Source organism: Columba livia, chromosome 8 (genome assembly GCF_036013475.1).
Source record: "Columba livia isolate bColLiv1 breed racing homer chromosome 8, bColLiv1.pat.W.v2, whole genome shotgun sequence".
Classification (NCBI taxonomy): Eukaryota; Metazoa; Chordata; class Aves; order Columbiformes; family Columbidae; genus Columba; species Columba livia.
Window position 1 is genome coordinate 4,553,551 of NC_088609.1, and position 21,586 is coordinate 4,575,136.

At 52.9% G+C, this 21,586-nt stretch overlaps 2 protein-coding genes across 3 annotated transcripts in view; both read right to left on the reverse strand.

Moving 5' to 3' along the window:
• DMAP1 (DNA methyltransferase 1 associated protein 1) overlaps positions 1-11,525 on the reverse strand; it is a 30,039-nt gene extending 18,514 nt beyond the window's left edge. Inside the window, exons 1-7 of one of the 2 annotated variants that reach the window (XM_065071612.1) lie at positions 11,071-11,525; positions 10,578-10,734; positions 7,784-7,875; positions 6,983-7,178; positions 2,506-2,664; positions 1,225-1,392; positions 70-255 (exon numbers count right to left, since the gene is read on the reverse strand). In XM_065071612.1, the coding sequence (XP_064927684.1) occupies positions 70-255; positions 1,225-1,392; positions 2,506-2,664; positions 6,983-7,178; positions 7,784-7,875; positions 10,578-10,679 (903 nt within the window). In that variant the 5' untranslated portion in view covers positions 10,680-10,734; positions 11,071-11,525. Of the gene's footprint in view, positions 1-69; positions 256-1,224; positions 1,393-2,505; positions 2,665-6,982; positions 7,179-7,783; positions 7,876-10,577; positions 10,735-10,922; positions 11,051-11,070 lie in introns of those variants that run through there. The other variant, XM_021285659.2, reaches the window with a different exon arrangement.
• Positions 11,526-17,688: 6,163 nt separating this feature from the next.
• Positions 17,689-21,586, reverse strand: LOC102091607 (KLF transcription factor 17). The gene is made up of 3 exons (XM_065071613.1): positions 21,084-21,586; positions 19,857-20,820; positions 17,689-19,049 (listed from the first exon to the last, which is right to left on the reverse strand). The coding sequence occupies exons 1-3, from the start codon at positions 21,174-21,176 to the stop codon at positions 18,874-18,876; spliced, it is 1,233 nt and encodes a 410-aa protein (XP_064927685.1). The 5' UTR covers positions 21,177-21,586; the 3' UTR covers positions 17,689-18,873.

Genomic DNA, 21,586 nt, shown 5'->3' on the forward strand with positions numbered 1-21,586 from the left:
CACTAGGATTGTTGAAGGAAACGCGGAGCCAGAGCACAAAGCGGGGGGGTAAAAAAGGGAAATCTTTACAGGCTTCTCTGTCTCCTTTTTCTGTGGCAGTTTCTTCTTGGGAGCCTTGCGCTCCGCACGTCTCTGCTCAGTGGTGGTGTCAGCAGCTGTGATGAGTTTCTGCAGGTCTTGGGTTCTCTTTTCTCTCTCTTTCTTCCTGGTTTCAATTTTGCGGAGCTCCTGGATGAGGTATTCTTCTTCTGCCACCTGCAGACCAGAGCACGGAAAGGCAATCAGAGCATCAGTGGAGGCCTAGCAAGGCAAGGGGGCCATCTACTGATATCAGCTCTGCCCTGGGCCACCCTGGGAATGCCGTGAAGCTCCCCTGCCTAATATCCTGCAGAGCACTTGGATTTGTGGAGCCCGTTATCTTCCACAGCCTTATCCTGCATCCATGGCAAGGCCAGTCTACAAACTGGCAATTACTGTGTGACAACAACCCTTCAGCAGCATCCACAAGTGATCAATCCCTCCTTCAGACAAGGGAGTCAAGAGCACAGACAGGTAAAAAAGTCCAAATAGACTGTAGTTGCAAATGCAGTGCTGTGAAAAACTGGCTCCCCTCCCCAGACACAGCATATAGAACCTAGAGCAGCTATGCCTGGTATCAGCACACGTGTCAATGTGGGAAGGACAAGCAGTGTCATTACATGTGTGAACTTGTCATTAGAGGGAACTACTCAGAGAAAAGGATGCTCTCCCCCAGCCTTTGGGGACCACAGTTCCTTAACCACTAACCCCTGGGACCATCACACAGCTTCAACAAAGAGAAGGAGAACTAAACATACAGATTTACAGTCTTTGATGTTCTCTGGCAAGATTTTTACTCTTAAGGAAATAATTAACTTCCCGTGAGTCTCAAGGACCCATAAGGACACTGATCTTGAGAATTAGTTTTTATTCAGAGGACTAGTACAGTGTCACAGAGAAGGTGTTGGCAGTTGCCAGAGACCATAACTGCTCAACTCGCCCTCCCTCCTGTAGAGCCAGATTTCTCAGTTATTGTCCTTCTGTATCCCTTAAAAGGACGTGAACTCAACAACAAAAGCAGTACTTAAGTGTTGCTCTTCTCTTAGCCAGTGCTTCTCTTTCCCACCCTCTGGCCTATTTCATCCACCTACTGATTCAGCTTACCACAGATATTTTGGAGCAGTGATGCTCTCTTGCCCAGGTTACCTGCTCTGGTGTCCTGTTGTACAGCCTTTCCAGTTGTTCCTTCCTTCGCCTCTCATGGCCAGCATCGAAGACTGGGATTTTCAGGTCTGTGCCCGGAGCAGCACGAATGTTAGCCAGTTTGGCACAGATGTGGTAATATCGTTCCTTCAGGTCCTCCACTGATCTTTTCTGCAGAAGACATTACAGGAGAGCAACATTATGAAAGAACCAAGCAAAATCTCATGCAGTAGCCACCTAAGGAACACTGGCTGAAGGATGTCAGGTTGTGTATAAGACACAGTGCTTAGGAGGAGCCTTGCCAGTCCCAGTAGAACCAAAGGGAAGTGGGAGTCTCTCAGTGAACTGCATCAATTAACTGCCATGGGTTCATAGCTACTGCTTTAAACACACCCACCAGAGGGTCCAACATTACAGCGAGGGTACAGACAATACAGCAGAGAAGAAGCACTCCCAGATAAAAGGATACAAGGAGAGTTGTCTTGAGAGGAAAAAAAACTGTGAACAGGAAACTGTGACAAATGTACTGGAGATATCCTCTGAGCTGCTCCAGACAATGGCTATTCAAGCCACAACCAAGAAGGTATCAACTGCCCATTGTTACACACAGTCTGAGCTGTGTTCCCTCACTCCAAGCACCAAAGGTGTTTGGGCTGCCCAGCTGGGCAGACTCCTGTTATTCCACTTTGCTACAGGCTCTTCACATGAGCCTTTCAGAGGGCAACAAAAACCCCCAGCATTTGGAGATGTTCTGTAGGAGTCACATCACTCCCCTGTTTCACCAGGAGGCACGGAACCAGCAGTTACAGGAGATTTAAGATCACGACATCAGGGTCACATCTTCAGACCACTGATGGTCCCTGCTTCCCAGCAGAAAGGACAGAAACCTGCACCAGGTCAGATGACAAGTCAGGAGCAGCATTAGGGAAAAATCTGTATCCCCAGGGACCATTAAGAGATCTTCCTCCCAAGGCCCATCATGCTCAGCTAAACAAACTCCCCAGCTGCCTTATCTTTGAGAAACAAGTTATTCTCCTGGCAGGGACAAACCTAACTTTCTAATAAAACACAACAGGGAATAAGCACAAGTCACAGTGGATTTAATTACAAACAAAGCGAGCAGCAATGCCCTGTGCTGGAAATTCAATAGTCCTTGCTGCCAATAATTCATTATTTTTCCCTAATTAAGTTGATATAAAGGGTAATTAGGTATTTGCAGCACAGCAAGCCCTGCACATGCCATAGCAGCAGGTTGCTAGCAGCACCTTGGCCTCTGGGACTCACCTTGAACTGCTGGTGATCATAGCGGTCATGAATCACCACAAAGCGCAGATCAAAACGCCGAGCCAGGTCAAAGAGGTGGTCTGTCTCAGCTTTGGTCCACGCATCATCATGCAGATACATCTGGTACTCCTGCTCCGAGTAGACAGGCACCTGCACTGTCTATGTAGAGACAAGAAAAACACAGTAGCTCTTGCAGCATCGTCCTTCTCAGTGCCAGCTGGTAGGGGCTGAGATACTTGAGCCAAGAACAAGAGCAGCGCACTGGCAAGAGGCAGCTGCCAGGACCCTGAGCAATGGGTCCTGGCAGAAACAGCAGAGCAGGTAAAGGACTTGATAAGGAGCAACATGTGGTCTTAGGGCCACAGACATGACATTCTGGGGAGCCTCCCAGGAACTACCGCCTGGGAGGCTGAAACCTATTTCAGGTGGCTGACACAGAGGTCAACAACGTAGATCCTGACAATAGGTTTCAAAATCATCAAGCTGACTTGATAGTGAAAGCAAGGTTCTGACAACCTCCCTGCATTCCTCCCATGCAGCAGCACCTGTAAGTTGACATAAACTGCTCTGACAGTCAACTCTTTACTTGGACTGGGACATGATCTCTTATACAGGATGAACAGGAAAGGCAAGAAGCCTTTAGCACACCTCCTGCTTTGATACACAACCCAGCTGTTTCATGTTTGCTGCAGACACTGCTGTGAAGATCTGAAAGGCTGGCTGCTGTATAACTGAGGGTCACAAACTTGGCAAACAACTTTGTCCCTCCCTTCCTCATCCACCCTTTCTCCAGCAGAGCCAGAGACCCACATGACAGTCCAACTCTCAGACTGTTGCAGGTGCCTAAAAGGCCAAACTCACTCCACTGTCCCCAGTTTGGAATTGCTCTGCAAGGGCTCTGATCAGGACGTGAGTGTCACATGAATACTAAAGAAAAAGTAAAAATACTTACTGTATTAGGGGAAGTCCTAGCACATGGTAAAGCAAAAGTGCAAACAAGCCCGTGCTTTCCTCCTTTACACCCTTTCACTACTGAAATTTGCTCAGCCTGAGAAGGTCCTGCCTCCACAGGAAAACGGTGCGTGTGTAAGCAGCACACGTGCTTCAGCACCTATACATCCTCCAGAAATGTAATTCTCATAAACGCCATACAGACCAGAGGAGCGTTTCTGAGCCTCCAAACCAGAGCCTCTTTAGGTCTCCTGCCTTTTGTCCATCACTGAGATAAAGAAGCATAAAGGTGAAGCGTATCTCCTGGGGACATACTGCACCTCAACCTTTAAGTACCACTTCCACCAGAAGCACCAGCCTATCAGGCACCGTAACGATGCCCTATGTAGGGCACAAAAAAATTTTAAAAAATCTAGAGTAGCTTACATATATAAAAAGAGCCAACAGGGCCCTCTGCAGAGGATGGAAGGGAAGGCGGCAGATGTCATGTCAGAGAACAGAATGAGACAAGAGCAAAGAGCACTCCCCCAAACACTTCCTCAGCTGCTTTCATGGCTGCTCAGGTGCAAACTGCTGAGAAATGACAAGGTGAGAATTCATCAGATGGGAAGCCTGAGCCACCATGGGGTGGCTATAAGTTCAAGTACAACACAGCCCAGAAAATGCAAATATGACCCCCAGAGAGGGATTTCCAGCAGAAACTGGCAGGGTTTCAGCTGCACCACAAGACCTCGCTGGGGATGCCAACTATAACTCTACTGACCCATGTTCAGGAAAGATGAACTGAAATGGAACAAGTACAGAGAAGAGCAACAAGGATGAGTAATGGGGTGGGGAGCTTGTCTTCCCACAGCAGATTGGAAAAAAAAGGAGCCTGGCAAAGGAAGTCTGAAAGGGAATCTGACTGCAAGCTTCAAGTATGCTAGGTGGAATGAAAGGAATAACCAAAGGAAGAAAAGAACAACTGAAATAAGGACAAAGAAATTGGCTTGCACATAAATGCCAATTTAACATGGAAAATTTAACCTGGAAATGAGAAACGGAGCAGAGACAGCCTGGAACAGCTTTCCAAGGAAGCACAGGGGCAGGAAAATCCAAGTGCTTTTCAAAAGCAACTTGATCAGTTTATGAAAGGGACTGGCTGCTTCAGGATCTGAAAGAACCAAGAGAATGATTCAACAGCCCAGAAAACCCCTTTCAGTCCTATATCTCATTCTACAAACTCACACAGTGATGGGTATTAAATTAGATGAAACTGCTCAGGAAAGATTCTGGAGACATAAAACAGTTCTGTGAAAATATCAGTACAATGTCCAGCACTGGTGAAAAGACAAACTAAAGATTAAAAATGATGAGGGAAAAAAAAAAGACACACAGCCAGTGTACAAATGGGCGATGCTTCTGTAAGTGAAATACAAATCCCTAGTCCACCCATTTCAAAATAAAGGATATTTGAGAACAAGGGTGACACAGGGCGTGGAAGGGCAGATGTATGTCAAATTATGGAAAACACAGTACATAGCAAGGACAATTTACTACATCATGTAACACAAGATCTCAGAGGCACCACATGAAACACCAAAGCAACAGCTGACAATGAACAGAAGAAAGCACATTTGCACACCATACAAAATGAACCCGCACAACTCACTGGGATATTCACGAAACAGCTTTCTGCCCTGAACGTACCCAGCAAGAATTATTAAACGCAAATTCCAAGTTAAGAAATCCTTAAGTCAAAGGCCAGCAGAAACTAAGAAAAAATTATCTATATTTGCCCCGTTCTGATGCTCTTTCTCTAAGCCTTTGCTAATGGTAGCCAGAAACAGAACATGAGCTGAGACAGACTTTTGCTCTGACACCAGTGAAGCTGCTTTTATATTCCTATTTCACACCGGGGATCAAGGCTCAGTGTACACTGTTAAATCAAAGTTTACATTTTGGATTTCACAAAGAGGAGGGATTTGTGGGGGAGACTGGGAGCAGAGGGAAAAGGCAAAGCAACCGGGCAGTGATGCGGGAGACAGGTTAAAGAGCTCCAGTAACCAGCAGGACAAACCACATGAAAATGGACTTGTGCCAATGGGAGTAAGGGATTCGGGTAGAGGTATCAAGTATGTGAGAAGGAAGCCTCAGAAGAGTCTGGAAAAGTAAATAAAATTCCTCTGACATAGCAAATATCTGCAAAACTACTCATCGGTGCAAAACTAGCCTCTCAACCACAGATCCACAAGGGTAACAACTTACTCCTAATATTACGTCATCGTACATGTGCAGATGGCAGCACTCTGCACCACTAATCTAAAGGTTGCAGCCTTGCTGAAGGCTCTTCTGTCTGTCAATTCACAGTACATGATAAAGTTAAGGAAAGAAGAATCATATAATTACAACCCATGTGTGGTCCCCTCTGATAAACTCAGCTGAACTCAGCCAAAAACTGTAACAGCAGTAAAGTCTTAGAGACAATTACACTCCCAAAGGTTCACTCAGACAGAGAGGTAGGTGCTTTGAATGAGTCACGCTTCAGACTTCCACCCCAGACATCAGAGAGGAGATACCACAGGAGGCTCTTACCAATGTCCCAGCAAGAGGAAAAGCATCAGTCAGAGCTTGAGCCTTCTAACATATAAGGTCAACCAACCACTTAACTCTGCAGGAAGCCAGGCTTTGTTAGAGCTGATGCTCTGTGGATTACAAACTTAAGACGTTGTATACACTTACACACAAGCAGAGCTTTTGTGGAATCGTGTTAGCACACACAGGTCTTTTTCCCCTTCAGATTTGCATCATGAAGGAAGTTACATTATGGAGGCACCCTAACTCTCTCCTTTCCTAACTCTGGCAGTCCTAACTTCAAAATATAAATCCTGATGTAGTTTTCTTTGTGCATACACATGAAAGTCCCAATCACTCAAAGCAGACACATCTGGGACAAAAGACAGGAGATTACAACAACACATTGTGACAATTTAATAAAAGACGCAAAGAACAGGGTACTGCAACACACTGATACCACAGCAGCAGTTTCAGAGGGAATGCAACGCAATTCAGCATCTGTTCTGGAATCTGGCCAAGAGGCTGCAAGACAGCTTTTTGGCCACGAAGCTCAAGCAATTTCTCTCATGTTGGGCAAAATAACAAGACTTATGACTTAACGTCTCATCAAGAATAGAGTATCTTTTACTACCCAGAGCCTGTAATCAGGGGGGGGATGTTGTTAGGAATGGAATTAGATGGGAGAGTGCCTCCTTACCAAATCAGTGACTGCAGATCTGAAACACAGGAAGCTCCAGGAAGCTCTGACTGCAAACTGAGTGAGCCCACTTAGCCTGAATGACTTGGAGAACATCACAGTCTGTCACCACATGGCTACAGGCCGCGCTGCAATTTAAAATGCAATTGCCAAATCTAAATCAGCCTTCACTTGCTGAAAGAATTGACTTCCTGTCTGGACATTCAAGAAGCTGACCAAAGGATATTTCCAGCTGCAATTTACACACTTTTGTTTGAAAGTGCTCCCACTTACTTTATTGAACCTGGCAAAAGGGTAGTCCTTCCCTTCCTCTGCTGCTCTCCTCCAATGGTAGAACATCGCTCCATCTTTTCTCGCTGGGTTGGTGAAGGGCATCCACTTCCAAGGCCGGACTTTCTTGGACCCCAGTTTTGCTTTGACTGTTCGATAACCCTGAGTTGTATCACTTGGCAGCAGCGGAGGTGCATCCCTGAGACAGAGAAAAGCACCAGCTGACAAGAAGCAAGAAGGAGCCCAGCACAAACCCAAAGAGATTTCAGACTCAGAGTGGGATCTGTCTCCACAATGTTTAGGGTGGAAAAAACTGAGTTTAAGGTTTATTGCAGGCTTTGCACTTCCCAGAGTGTAATCCTTCCCACATCAGAGGACAGAATACACAGCATGGATGGGTTTGAATAGAACCATCTGGAAAGCAAACTATGCAGGAGACAAGGGAGCAAGGGTACAGTCCATAACAAGCTAACTACAGGCTGCAGCAGAAATAAAAGCAGGTGCTATTCCCCATTGCGATTAAAAGAGAATTACATACAGAAGGGTAAGAACACTGCCTTGTGTGCACTAGACTGTTGTCCCTGTACCTCATTCACATCCTGCACAGAGCAAACCCCTCAAATTTAAAAGAGAGAAGATAGACACTGTCCATGAGTGTCTAAGAGGGAAAGGCACAAGCACGGGCCAAACACAAAGGGGAATCAACCTGGGAAGCGAGACTGCCCATGGTTTCCAGAGGATGCTGCCTTGCCACCAAAAGCCCAGGCTCCCCCGCAACCTGCACAGATGACCACAAGCTCTTACTTTTTGTCAGAGTAGAGAAGCGCATAAACTTCTCGGTGCATTCCTTCCGGTCTCTTAAATGTCAACGTCTCTGAAGACTTCTTGGATTTTTTCTGAAACAAAAGAATTGCATTTTAGATTCAGAAGTAGCAGTCCCTGAGGGACCATTAAACTACATAATCTGGCGCCCCGTGATGGTTTTCACTTTTATCTGGTTTTAGACACCTTGAATTTCTCTAAGAAAAAGTGCCTGTTCCTGGTGGAAGACACAGACAGACAAAACGTGCCCACTCTCAGTGATAGCACTCCCCAGTACTCAGACACTTGCTGTTGCTGATAACACACACTTCAATTCCAAGCCGAACGAACATCTGGCTGTAGTTTTCAGGGGCCTAAGGCCACTAAGCCTTTTTTTACTAAGTAAGCACTGTCCTCAAGTGAAGATATTAATGTGGTTAATTAAGTGATTCTTTACCTTTTCGAGAAGATAGTAAGAAATGTCTTCCCACCCTCTCTTAGTTTTTGTCACTTTGTTCTGCAGCAACTTCAGTTTTTACCAGTTGTGATCAAGCCCTTGCAGTAGCCTCATGTCAAAACCACTTGAGGACATACAGAAGCAAACCCTCATTCCTGCCTCTGCTCTCCCATTTATGCAGGAAATAATTTCTTTTTACATAGTTTCTCCATAGTAGGAATTCAGTGCAGACAATGCAATCTGGTCCCTACACCCCTGTCAGAACTGGTGGTTTCTAAGACATGTTCCACCTCATATCACATATACAAGTTTATAAAGTAATCGGCTTTGGGTTCAGGTAAATACAGGAACAGCCACATTAACAAGGAAGCTTTGTTTAAGTGGGCCAAGCTTACTGAGTAGTCCAGAGCATTTGTAACTGTACCATTTTTGTAACTACTAGCCATGTCACTACTTTTAAGTACTTGTTTACCATATCACTACCAACTTTTAAATCCTAATATTTTGCAGCAGTAAAACTAACACTGTGTCATAAATTGCGCTAAATCTATACCGTCAACTTTAGCAAGCAAATTCAAAACCCCATTAAAAAAAAAAATCAGTTTGGACTACAACTACTTTCCATAAAACTTTGCGACAGACATCCATTACATTAGCACTTTTTCACTCCTAATCAAACACCTTTCTCCTGGTGTGTCCACCACTTTGCCCAGGAGCAACGTAAGGCCAAGCAAGGCAGTTACCCCCAGGTCACCACACACCCTGTTTGAACACACGCTTCTGGAATTCCCCCAAAGTTCTCCGATTTATTAAAAGTTAATATCAGCAGGTCAGAGATCACAGCAGACAGCTCTTTTAGGAGTTGAGAACAAATTACTTGGTCCTGCTGAATTAAATGCTTTTATGCCCAGTAATTTTTATTTTAATATTCTCAGTCACTAATGGACTGGAAAGTACTTCATGGTTCTCTTGTGATTTAAAGACATCAATCTGTTCCTTTTCTAATTGAGAACAGATCTATTTCCTGAGCAAGTGTTCTACTGTTATTAGCAATTTTGCTCTCTCCATGCAAACCTTTGGTTTCATTTCATCTCTGTACTTTGTAGACATCCAGAACGTTTCACTCACGGCTGCAAGCGGCCTCCTACACTCCTCCCTAAACCTCTTACTCCACCACCCCTTATTCTCTCTTTCCATTAGACAGGTAAATTTGATGAGAAACCCATATTATTCTCTGCTGCAAAAGAGAAACAGCCAGCCACCAGTTCTCCTTCAGGTCTCTGCCAGCTAACAGACAAACGCATCTAAACCAAGGAACTTGCAACTCCAAACACTTGGCAGCACAAAGTCACAGGCTGAATCCAGGCAACAGGCTGCTCACCAGCCACACTACCCAGCAACACAGCTGAAAAACTGCGATTTTAACATTTCAACCTTTGAATCACCGAAGCACATCAGTTTCTCATTACACCAGTTGTACTGTGTGTTCTGTCTCTAGCAAGGCAGTCATGAAACCACAGCGCTTCTCTTCAGAGACAAACACACCAGTGGAGGCAAGCCAAGACACTCAGGAAGTACTTTCAGAGATGGGGTGGTTGTGTGTTGGTCTTTTGTGAAAAAACAACACACAGGTTTTACTTCAAATCAGACCATCTTTGTACTGGCATGCTCCTGGGGACTTCAGCTCCCCCACCTCATTTCCAAGCAACTCCTCATCTCATAACTACTTGTGAATTGACCTTCCCAACATCTTGCAAAGCATGGGAAAGCCAAGACATAGCCCAAATTTAAAATATAAAAGCCAACAACATACTGTAGCATATTACCACACAGAACATAGCATGTGACGGCATATATCCTTAACATAGCTTGCCCGCATTCCACAGGAAACAGTTCCAGTTCTCCCAAAGCCCAGGCACACACCTTCCCCACACAGGCACTACTCGCTCTCATGATTTGAAAACATCCTACTGTTCAAACAAGTCACAAAACTTTTTTTCATTCTAAACCAGGACTATGTCACATTATGATAAACACACTTCTTTCTTACTCCACAAAACAGAAATTTTTACAGATAGCTGAAAATGTCCTGGGACCAGGCCTAGTTCACCAGGACACCACTTGCACAGCTGCAGCTTAAATATCATCCCACATGCCACAGCACAGTTAACTAAGAACATCAGGAGCCCGGGAGTGGGGCCCTCCAGGAAGCCCCAAAATAAACCAACGTATGAACATGTTTTATTCCATCATTTTTCCAATATTCACCCCAAACACCACACGTAAGGTCAGTCAATGCTTCGAAAACAAGCAGCGGCCCCTTAGGGCATGGCAGTTCACCTTATCCGAGTTGATGATATCCTTTTTGTTGATGGTGCCTGTGTTCTCCGACTCCACGCCGCCGAGCTCCAGGATGTCCCGCACGTCTGCCCCCGTCGCCATCTCTCCGCCTGCCCAAGGGCCTCGCCCGCCGCCGACCCGTCCGTCCCCTCCAGCTCTGGGGGGAAACAGGGGCCGGGGTTAACGTGCACGTCCCGCGGGGGCTGTCCCGTACACACGCAAACACGCATGTGTACATACACACGCGTATATGGACATACATACACGGATACACACACGTATACCGACATATACACACACACCACAAACCGCCCCCCCCTCAGGCCCAACAACGGGGCCTTGTACCCGGCCGGTCCCGGGGGCCACCCAGGCGAAGCCCGCGGCCCGCAGACCCACGGCGAGGTCCCGGGAATCCCGCAGGAGGACGGTCGGGACGAGGTGTCGCCGCGGGGACCCCGCAGCCCCGCGTCCAGCCGCTCCCGCGCCCACTCACCCGCGCCGGCTCCGCAGCCACCGGGACGGTGCGGCCACCACAGCGGCCCGGGCAGCGCCACTTCCGCTCCCGCCGAGAGGCGCCCGGAAGCGCCCGGAGCCCTTTGGGGGTCACACCGCGGGATGAGCGGGGATGCGGATGGCGAGTCACCGGTTCGCGCCCCACTCCCAGCAGGTCTCGGCTGTCCCGGGACCGGCGCCGCCGGAGTTACGTCCCCTGCAGCGGCATCCAGACCCGCCCGAGGCCGCCGTACATCCTTCCCCACGCCGGGCGAAGAGCCCGCTGCAGGCGGAACTCGCTCCCGCACCAGGAGGTGGCAGCACAGCCGTAGCCGGCCTGGGCTCGACGGATGTCTCCGAGCCTGGCCCGGGACACCCCCGCAGCTCAGCCGGGGGTCGTGTGCGGGAGTGGGGGGCTGCAGGGCACCCGCAGCCTCCCAGGGTGCTCCCAGACTCGCTCCCCCGGTTATCCGGAGCAACGAGCTGGGGATTCCCATTCCCCTGGTGAAATGGAGAAATAAACTTAACAGCAATTATACTGTTAAGTGTCATTTACTTTATCAGTGCTGGGGAGCACTGGGGATCATCCTCTGTAAGCGCTCCAAAGACTGGATGCTCTTGCGTTGCTTATATTCACATAATTATTACATATGCATTACCATTTTTGAAAATTTTGCCATACATCTATACTAAGAAATAATGTTAATTGTAATTGTTTAGTTTCTTACTTAAAATACATCTATTAACTATTAGTTAAATATAAACTAAGCTCTCTGCTTCTGAACAATGTGTAACTTAATCTTCTGTCTCCCGCTTGTCATGCAGAAGGACCTAAAACTTGAAAAATATCCCCTCATTTTGCAGGTGGTCGGAAAGCATTTGTCTCACATCAATTGGTTAATGACAAGTATGTCTTTCATAACTTAAATACAGTACACATTAATTTGGCAGCTTCTCTTCACTGGGGCCTTGGTGGCGGGTCGCTGCACTCAGCCGGGGACACCGGGGCTGCGGGGCAGGGCTGGGGAAGGCGGGCTGCCCCCACCCCATGGCACGGTGCCGTAGGGCAGCTCAGTGGCCGTGCCCTGCTGTGCCCATGGTCTCGGGGCCAGACCCTCGCAGAACTCGTGAGTTTTCCCATCTCCTCGCTGGGTGCCGAGGCGCTCGCTCTGTCTGTCGCACCCTCTCCCGCCGGCAGCGAGCGAGCCGTGCCAGCTGGCCACCGGCCAGGCGGGCGCCGCACCATGGGGCACGTTTGGGCTGCCCGTCCTGGCTTCGTTTTACAAAGTGTACACCTCTCGCCTTCACGCTTGGCAAGGAAACCCTCCTGAAGCACTCCACAGCCGCAGAGCTTACCTGAGGCCACGGCGGCCAGGAGCGAAAGGTTTAATAATAGGACTCCCCTGTTTCCTCTTCCCTGGAGGAGGAAAGAGAGGTGGGAATGGGGAAGGGAGGGGAAACAGCGGTGTGGGGCCAGGAGGGACCTGGAGAAACCACCTTCCCACTGCAACGGGGCAGGAGCAAGCCTGCCTGGTGGAGGCTTGTCTGAAGCAGAAGGTTTCAGCACAGAGATCCATGGGGATGTGCCAGCCACCTCACATAGTCTGGGAGAGGGGTGCCCCAAAGGGATCTCTTCTGTGCAGCAGCCCCAAGATGAGCTGAAGCTCACTGTGCTGGGGATGGCTCTGGCACACAGCCCCTCAGCACCAGCCAGGTTGTGCTCCAGTTACCACCATTCTGCACCGACCAGCATGTCACCTCTGTAGCAGGACCCAGCCAGAGCCAGTGTGCCCCAACAGGGGCTGGTAACATCCTTGGAGTGTCATCTGTTGTTCCCAGGAACCATGTAACCCTTTTTCTGTCCCTTCCCACACTGCCAGGAATGGCTTTTACCATCCTCCCACAAGGACAGAGCCGGTCCCCATGTTTCTCCTGTCCTGTCTGTTTGCTGTCAGCTCTGCCATGTCCACCCAAGCCCTATCCTCATGAGCACATTTGGCCAGTTCTCATATTTTGTAGCATCTTCCCTTCCTCCCTTGCCATGCTGGCCCAGAGGTGTTGTCCATGCTTCCCCAAGGTGGGTCTGTAGAGGGAGACAGGGCTTTCCCAGCACTGCCACCTTCTGCCGTTGCTGACACTGTCACCTCTGCTTTGCCTGCCTGGCACTGCTGCTCCAGGGAGAGCTTTGTAAGACCAAAGAGGACCTCACTCTTCGCCCCTCACTGGTAGGTCATTCACAGCCTGTTCACGTTGATAACCAGCGCTTACAGAAAGCACAACCAGTCTTGAAATAAAATCCAGAGACAGATGGCCATTTGGTGTCCTTGAGTTTTGATATCCCCTGCTTTTAGGTCTGACTTGCTCAACCCAAACTCCCAGCAGGACTCAGCCCAAGGCATGCTCCAGTGCAGGGTGATCAGCTCATCTTCAACAAACCAAGCCGGTGGAATGTTTTGAGTCCCTCTTCCCAGGTTAGCAGCTTTTTAACCTCATGAAAGGTGGAGATTGTGGGCAGCTGAGCTTCATTATTCACAGCCCACCTCCCCCACACCTCTGAGCATGGGTGTCACTGTGGGGCTGTGTCCCACCAGGAGCTGTATGGACCTGAAATCCAAACACATTAGCTGGGTGCTTCTGCTAACATGATCAGCAGCACAGCAATTAGCACTGCCTTCAAAGGCACCCAAGGCATATTGTTTCTGGGCAGCAGACCCTGCATCCTGAAGCTTGCACAGCCTTCAAAGAGCAAAGGGGCACGGCTGGAGTCTTTGGTCAGCCTGCACACACCTGGTCCATCCTTGGGAGTCCTGCATGGGGACATGTGCCCAGGTCTGTCACCTCCCCAGAGCATGGGGGTCTTGTCTTCCTGGGCACAGAGAGAGCCCAGGGGATGCAGTGGGTTGGGAAAAGCCAGCAATGGCAGAGGGCTCAGAGCTCCTGTGCCCTATGACTTTGGCAGTGGTCAGGAACACAGCCAGCATCACTGTCCTGCCACTGCAACCCCATCACCCACCTCCTGCTATCCTGTGCGCACAGGATACCAAGCCTGGGTGACCTCACTGCCACTCATCAGCTAAGGGAGGGAAGTCCCCCCACATTTAGCCTGGCAGGAGGGCACCACTAGTCCCCTCCCAGCCAGCAGCCCGCACGACCCAGAGTCCTGGGAGAACGATGCTACTTGTGCCCTTTCCCCATGCCCCGGCTGCCAGGCATGGCCGAAGGTGGCCCCAGGCCAGAGGTGTGCGTGCCTCCAGCCCAGGGCTCAAGGTGTGCGTGTCTCCCAGCCTGGCACCAGCGGAGGAGGACAAGTGCAAACACTGTGGCCAGTGGGGTGGGAGGAGGTTATCTGGGGCCCAGCAGTGGAAAAACTCTCGGTGTGTGACTAAGGCATGATAGCGCCAGGTGTGGGTCCCGGCAGGGCAAGCGAGCCGGGGAGTTATCGCTTCCCCATGGGTTCAGGTGCCTGAAGCCAAATGTTTCCTAAGGGTGCGGTGACAACCACAGCCACAGCCCCGTTATCATGGTGCCTGGCCCACCCCACGTAATGCTGATGTGGGGGCTGCCTGATGGACCTTCTCCCCATGTCAGGGATGGAACACTTTCCACTGTCCCACTGGAAGAGGGGACACCAGCCCTGAGAGCATCCTTCAGCAGGGACACCTTGGCCCAGGGGAGCCAAGCTCCCACCTCACATTGCAGCAAGGAAAGGTCTGTGTCAGCCCCTCCAAGCACCCCTAGATCCTCCATCCCACCTCCAGTACCTGTGTTCCATCTCCAGCTCTCTGCTGTTCACATGGACCACAGCAACCCCAGGGTCAACTCTGGGCAAGGAGCCCTCCCAGACCTGCAACCTCCCCTTCTCCCCACAGCCCTGCGTCCCTGGGGCAGTCCTGTGGGCTGCAGCATGGGGGATCCCCATGAGCTGGGGGATCCCCATGAGCTGGGTCATCCCCATAGGACAGGAACCCACCTGGGCTGTTCTTTGCCACCCTCTCCAGCCATGAAACCCCCAGGGCGCTGCTCCTGCTGGCAGGTTACTACAGGGTGCAAGGCCACGCTGTGGCCGTGACTCACCTCTCTGCTGGGAGCTGTTTCTCCATGCCTCGCTCCTTCCCTTTCCCGCTTGTCTCTCCGCTGTGCCAGTTTGGCTGCACCCCAAAGACAAGGGGCTGCACAATAAGGTTTGAAGGGAGGGCTTAGGAACCTCTGCATCGTCCATCACCACAGCTCCCAGGGGCCTTTTTGCTAGGAGGTGACCAACGGGGTAAAGGGAGGCCAGGCTGGTGGAGGTATGTGACCTGGAGTGGGGTCTGCATTGTTCTGCCAGCCAGCTTTCCCTCCGCACCATCCTTGCGGCAGCCCAGAGTGTGATCCAGGACATGGGGACCTGCCCCAGGCTGGACCAGCCATAGACCCAGAGGTCGTACATGGGGAAATCAGCTCTTCAGGCACCAGCCTGGCTTCTCCAGAGCATGCCCTCCTGCAAAAGGGAGTCCCACATGGTTGACTGGTGTGTTTTGGGTCCCTGTCAGGCCAGGGCAAAGTACTTTCCAGCCAACCATGGGCACAATCCCCCAGGCAGGGATTGTGCCCCAGCCCTGCCTTCCTCAGTGCTGCTGAGGGTGTTTTCCTGCTGCCCTCTTCACTTTGCAGGGCAGGTTTTGCTGGGGACGGGATGGTGTTCTCCAACAGAGAGTGTATCTGGCAATTGGAAGAGGGTGTTTTTATTAACAACAAATTAAGTGTAATTGCCATTTCCACTACAGCCACTCCTCGCTCAGGCAAGGTTCCCAACCGTGCTGGTCCCTGAGACTGCCGTGCCCCATCAGATGCCTGAAGGAGCACCTTGCCCTGAGCCCAGGGGCATGAACCTGGAGCAGCTCTGCCCGGAGAAAGAGCCAAAGTGCCTTTCCCTGCACTCTCCTCCATGTAAGGCAGCAGCAGCCAGAGCTGGGCCTCGCTCCCGCCCTAGCACAGCGATGATGAAAGGTGAGGAAGAACTGGTTTGTGCTCTGATCTCAGAGCCGAACCTCAAAACAGCCGCGGACCGGCACACTGGCTCCCAGGATGCTTAGGGAGGACAGGACAGCAGAGCCAGCCTTTCCAGTGGGACAGGATGGTTGGAGAAATTCATCGTTCCCCTGGAAATAAAAATAATAATCATAATAAAAACACAAAGCCAAAGATTACTTATACGCACACAAACACGCAGGCACGCACTCTCTCCCCATCTGGCTTTGCCAGCCTGACTCATCGCTAATTCAAACAGCCCACACCTTTCCCTCTCCCTCCATGGGACGTTTTGAACAAGTCTCTGGGGAAGAGGCAGCAGTTTTGCTTCGGCCACGACACTGGCATCAGAATGTCACCTTTGGGTACTGAAGGTCCCAGGACCAAGACACCGTGGTACCCCCATCACAGGTCACTTGTGTCCCAGCACAGCCACCCCCACACAGGCACCTCTCAAAAAGTGGGGCAAGTGGAGGGTGGAGGTGGCTGTGGAAAGGACAAGTGACTGAGCCTGGTGGATCTGTGACACCTGTGGACACAGTGCCATGGTCCCATGCCTGAGCCCACAGGCAAGACATGACATCCCAAACTGCTGTCACCCTGCCTGGAGACACTCACACTTTCATACCCACTCAGGGCAGACCCCAAGGTTAGGTGTTGGCCCCAGAGCACTCAACTTGGCCCCAAAACACCAGCCACCCCTCAGGGATACATCAGTCCCACTCTGCCATTCCTGTCTCTTTTTCCAGCTTGACTGCACAGCTGCAAGCAGGACACCAGGAATGAGTGGGACCAGCCCTGCCCAGCCCATGTTCACAGCACAGCTACGTTTCCGCTTGCAGGGCAAGGAACCCCAGGGCAACCCCCAGCCCTGGCCGGCCGCCTGGGGTTGCGGCAGCAAGCACAGGAGGAAGCCACCACCACCCTGGGTCAGGGCAGCGCACATAGTACAGCATGCTCCCTGCACTGCCAGCACGGTGTCAGGTCTGGACAAGCCTCAGCCTTCAGAGGGATGCGTGCATCACAGGTAATCAGCCGTGGGAGGGAGGGATGGAGCCAGACCTGCTTGCTGAGCTCGGGACCTGCCAGCACGCTTGTGCTGAGTCACCAGCTATTAACGCAGGGAAACCTCAGCACCTGAACCCCACCAAGCTGCTGGGCCACCCCCAGGAAGACAGCGGGGACATCACACGTGGCCAGCTGGCTGCCACCAACCTCCCGGTTGTGACCGCAAGGCTGGTGCCACAGAGCTCCCACTGCAGGGCACAACAGAAAGGGACCACTCAGGAAGACGGGACCAGCGAGGCTCCCAGTATGGTTTCGGCTGCCATTCTCCTCCGCAGTGACTCACCGCAGGACCAGTCACACCATCCCAGTGCCGCAATTGCCCCATCTGCAGATTAGGGAAACTGAGGCACAGGGAAGTGGGGTGACTCAAGAGCTGTTGCACAGGAGATGCTGCTCAGATGCCGAGGCTTGGGCGTTCCCCATCGATCCTCCGCAGCTAACTTAAGCAGAAATGAACATTGATGTAAATATTTACTGACAAGCAAGCCCAGCCTCACCCTCTCCTCCTAGAAGAAAGCTTTAAAGTAAACTCTCCTGGCTCTTTCATGTTTACATCTTGTTTATTTATTATACAGCAGATCACAATATTTCAACAGTTTGCATATAAAGAAAAGTAACATTTCAGAGTGCGAGAGACCTAACGTGCCCAAGCAGAGAAATGTTAATTAACAATATACACAGACGGGAACAGTGCACTTCCCAAAGCCGAGACTCATCTATGTTCCCAGCTGGAAGAAAAAAAATATATTAAAAAAAAGAAACATTATATATTACTGCTTTGTTTAATTTACAACTTGCTTTGCAGAAGCTGCACATAAAAAGACTCATTTTCTTTTGTTTTCTCTTTTTTTTTTTCCCCTCCACAAAAGTTTCAAGTATAGCAGAGACCTGGGCATTCATAGCTGGACTCACTGTCCTTTATACACTAAATTTAAAAAAGCAGCATGGGGAAGGCAGCTGCAGCAGTACCTGGTGTCATCCTGAGGGAAAGAACAGGACAAATGAAAGCAGATGAGAGCCAGGAGAGCCATTTTAGGCTCCCGAGCAGAAAACTGTGGGACTGACCAGGACAAGACTGACCAGCAAGGTCATAAGCTGGTGACGGGCACATCCCCACTCCCTGTACAAGGCGACACTGTGCTGCCAACCCTGCAAACCTTTATAGCCACCAGCCACAGTCAGGTCCCACTCTTGCCCCATCCAGCCTGGACTTCTGGGTCCGAAAGTTTGTTCTGACGGCCACAACCAAGAAGACCAGCAACCCACTTCCCAAGACCATGACCCATGCACCCAGTGGCTGCAGGTCACTGACCAAAACCAGCTACTACAGTCCCTGGAGCCATGGGGGTGCCAAGATGATGGGGAGGTATGTTTTAAGCTGATGCCAAAAAAAAGCAGGAGCTCTGGGGACAGACACCTGCTGCACCAGCTTTGCCCCACTGCCAGCTACCTGGCTGGGGGGGACCCTCCAGGTGTGGGGAGCGGAGTGGTGGTGCCTGGGAGACACTTCTTGCAGCTTTGCTCCCCATCTACACCCCACAGCAGCCCTTCTTCACCACTCGGCTGAGCCCAGCTCTCACAGCAGGGGCAGGAGGAGAAAACTAGTTATCAACTACAAGCAGAGAAGGCTGGGCAGCCGGGCTGCTCCCCAGTGCCGTCCTTAGCCTGATGCTATTTACACCGTGAGCTGGCTCCAGGGACACTGAGTCCGGCCATGGTCTGCCGCTCACATGTGCCGCTTCATGTGGAGGGCAAGGTGGTCGGAACGGGAGAAAGCCCGCTCGCAGAGGTGGCACTGGAAGGGCCGGTGCCCTGTGTGCTTGCGGTAGTGGCGGGTCAGCTCATCAGAGCGGGCAAATTTCCAGCCACAGCCTTCCCAGGTGCAGTGGTAGGGCTTCTCACCTGCAGAGGAGAGGGGGTGTCAGTGGGCTTGTAGGTCCCCATCCTTGCTATGCCTTCAATCCTGTGCTCCCCTGTCCAGCACTCCCACCTTTTCATGTGGGCACCCCTGCCTGCCACCCTTAGAAGGGGGCCCCACTGTGTACCCATCCCCTGCACACCTTTGCCTGAACCCACCCTTCGTTTTATCCCCCATCTTCCTGTCCTTTCCCCTGTGCTCTCCTGTCCCATGTGGCCTGCATTGGGCCTGTCCTCTGGACACAGCTGCCCCATAGCAGCCCCTACCCCACTTCAAACTGCGGATGCTCCCCTGCCTGTCCCTACTGTGGGACCACACGATGTTCCCCATTCCAGCTCTGTCACAGGGTCTCACCATACACCTCCAGTCTGTCTCCCTGCTCCATTTGTCCCCTCCCAAGGCCCTGCCTCTTGAGGCATCCCTGGGCCCAGGGGTGTAGTCTCGTTATGCGCCCTGGTCCCAGTGTGCCACCACCTGGCCCCACCACGGGGGTCCTTTTGAGCACTCCCGAAGATATCCCGCCCCTTGCACCCTGCCCCATACAGGACCTCTCCGTCCGGCCCCGTGCCGACTCCAGGGTCTCTCTGGGTAGCACCCTCCCGAAGACCCTCCGTGCACCCCCAGACTGACCACGGAGGTCTTCGCCGTGTGCTCCCGGTGCCTTTTCACACCCTCAGGAACCACACCGGAGAGGGCTCGCGGGTCTCACCGGGTGCCCCAGTTCCCCCTGCCCGGGACCCTTCGCGCATCCCCCCAGCGTGGCCGCCCACCCGCCTGCGGCGCACCCTTACCCGTGTGGGTCCGCATGTGCGCCTTGAGGTGGGAGCTCTTGGTGTAGGTCTTGCCGCAGCCCGGGTATTCACAGTTGTGCGTGGCCGTCCGCTTGCGCGCCCACGAGCGGCGGCCCCGCTTTGGCTTGCAGTCCTCGGGGGGAGCCCCGGCCGGGAAATACTCCAGCACAGGGGAGTTGGGCGGCGTGACCAGCAGCCCAGGCAACCCCGCCGGGCCCGGCCCCGGCCCCTTCAGGGGCTCCCTGAAAACACTGAAGTGTCCATGAAACTGCGGCGGCGGCTGCGGGGGAGCGAAGTGGGGCGCGTAGCGGTGTGAGGCCACAGGGTAGTGCGGTGGCAGCTCAGGCAGGAGGTGGGGGTCGGTGCCTGGCAGCGGCTCCTCGGGGGGGCCCAGGCGGCCATGGGTGAAACCCGGGTAGGGCAGCGGTGGCCCCGGCATTGGTCCCGGCCCGGGACCCGGCGCCACACGTGGCTTGTGCTCGCTGCCGCCCGGCCCCAGGTACTCGGCGGCAGGCAGCCCCAGCATGCAGGCGCGTTCCTCTGGCTGCTCCTTCTTGATGCGGTGCCCGAAGGGCTGCGCGGGGTCCAGAGGCATCGGCCGGGCCAGTGCCGGGTGCAGGGGTGGGTGGTGGGGCGGGGGGCCGCCGGGCACCCTCAGCTCCGTGTACTCCCTTCGCTGCAGGTCGCAGTGGCCGGGCAGGTCCGGGGTGAGCAGCTCGGCCACGTAGCTGTGGCCCTGGCCCTCGGGGTAAGGCGCCGGGAACTTGCCCGGTGTGGGGTAGGAGCCGTCGCTGTCATACGTGGTGCCGCAGCTCTCGGGCGTCTCGGGTAGGGGATAGTTGGGACCGGGCGGCCCCTGCCCGCCGCTGCTGGTGTGTGCCAGGATGAAGTCTAAGTCCACGAACTTGCCCAAGTCGTCCTCCTCCCGCTTGACAGTGGCGGCGCCGTCCTGCTGCAGCATCCTCTGCGGGAAGAGGGGCGTCAGGACCGGCGGGACGACGGCTGCGGCGGCGCCCGCCGCTCGGGCACCGCGCTCCGCGCCTCCCGCTCGGGGCGGCGGCTTCCCCCAACCCGTCCGACGGGTCGGCACCGCTCGGGCTGCACCGCCCCCGAAGCGCCTTCCGACGGCGGGAGGAGGGCCGCCCTCACCAGTCAGGCTGAGCCTCAGCCCGGGACGCCCTGCCGCGTAACCCCCTTGCCGCCCCCTCCCTGGTGCCCGGTGCTTACATGGAGCATATCGGCGGGCCGCTCCTCCAGCGGCATCAGGTTGGCGAAGGTGGAGATGGAAGGTAGGGTGCTCTCGTCCACGGCCGCCGCCATGGCGGCCCGGGCGGGGGAACCGGGGCGGGCTGGGGGAGCGCGGAGCCCGGCACCGCTCCGCTCCCCGCGGCGGCAGCGCTACTCTGCGCCGCCCCGCGCCCCTAAGCTGTTAACAGCATGGCTGCGCCCCTATTGGCCCGGCTGACATTGATATTCACCGCCGTCGCTTTCTATTGGCTCTCCGATCGCCCGAGCCACGCCCCCTCTCGTGGGGCTGCCCCGGCGGGCGTGTGTCCGCGGCCGCCCCGCTCCGACGTTGCTCCTTCGGCCGGGGGATCGTGGCTGGGGTCCCGCGTCCTGCCCCACGCTGCGACCGTGGGTTGCGTAGGTCCACTCCCGCCCTGCCCCACGGCAGGAGAAGGAGCAAGTGTGCGCCTGTGGATCGCAAAGCCTGGGGTCCCTGCTGCCTG

Coding starts and splice junctions, on each gene's coding strand:
- LOC102091607 (XM_065071613.1), bottom strand. CDS start 21,176: ATGGCGGCGGCCGTGGACGAGAGCACCCTACCTTCCATCTCCACCTTC. Junction 20,821..21,083: donor GGCCCGCCGATATGCTCCAT/GTAAGCACCGGG, acceptor CTCTTCCCGCAG/AGGATGCTGCAGCAGGACGG. Junction 19,050..19,856: donor GCACATGCGGACCCACACGG/GTAAGGGTGCGC, acceptor TCTCCTCTGCAG/GTGAGAAGCCCTACCACTGC.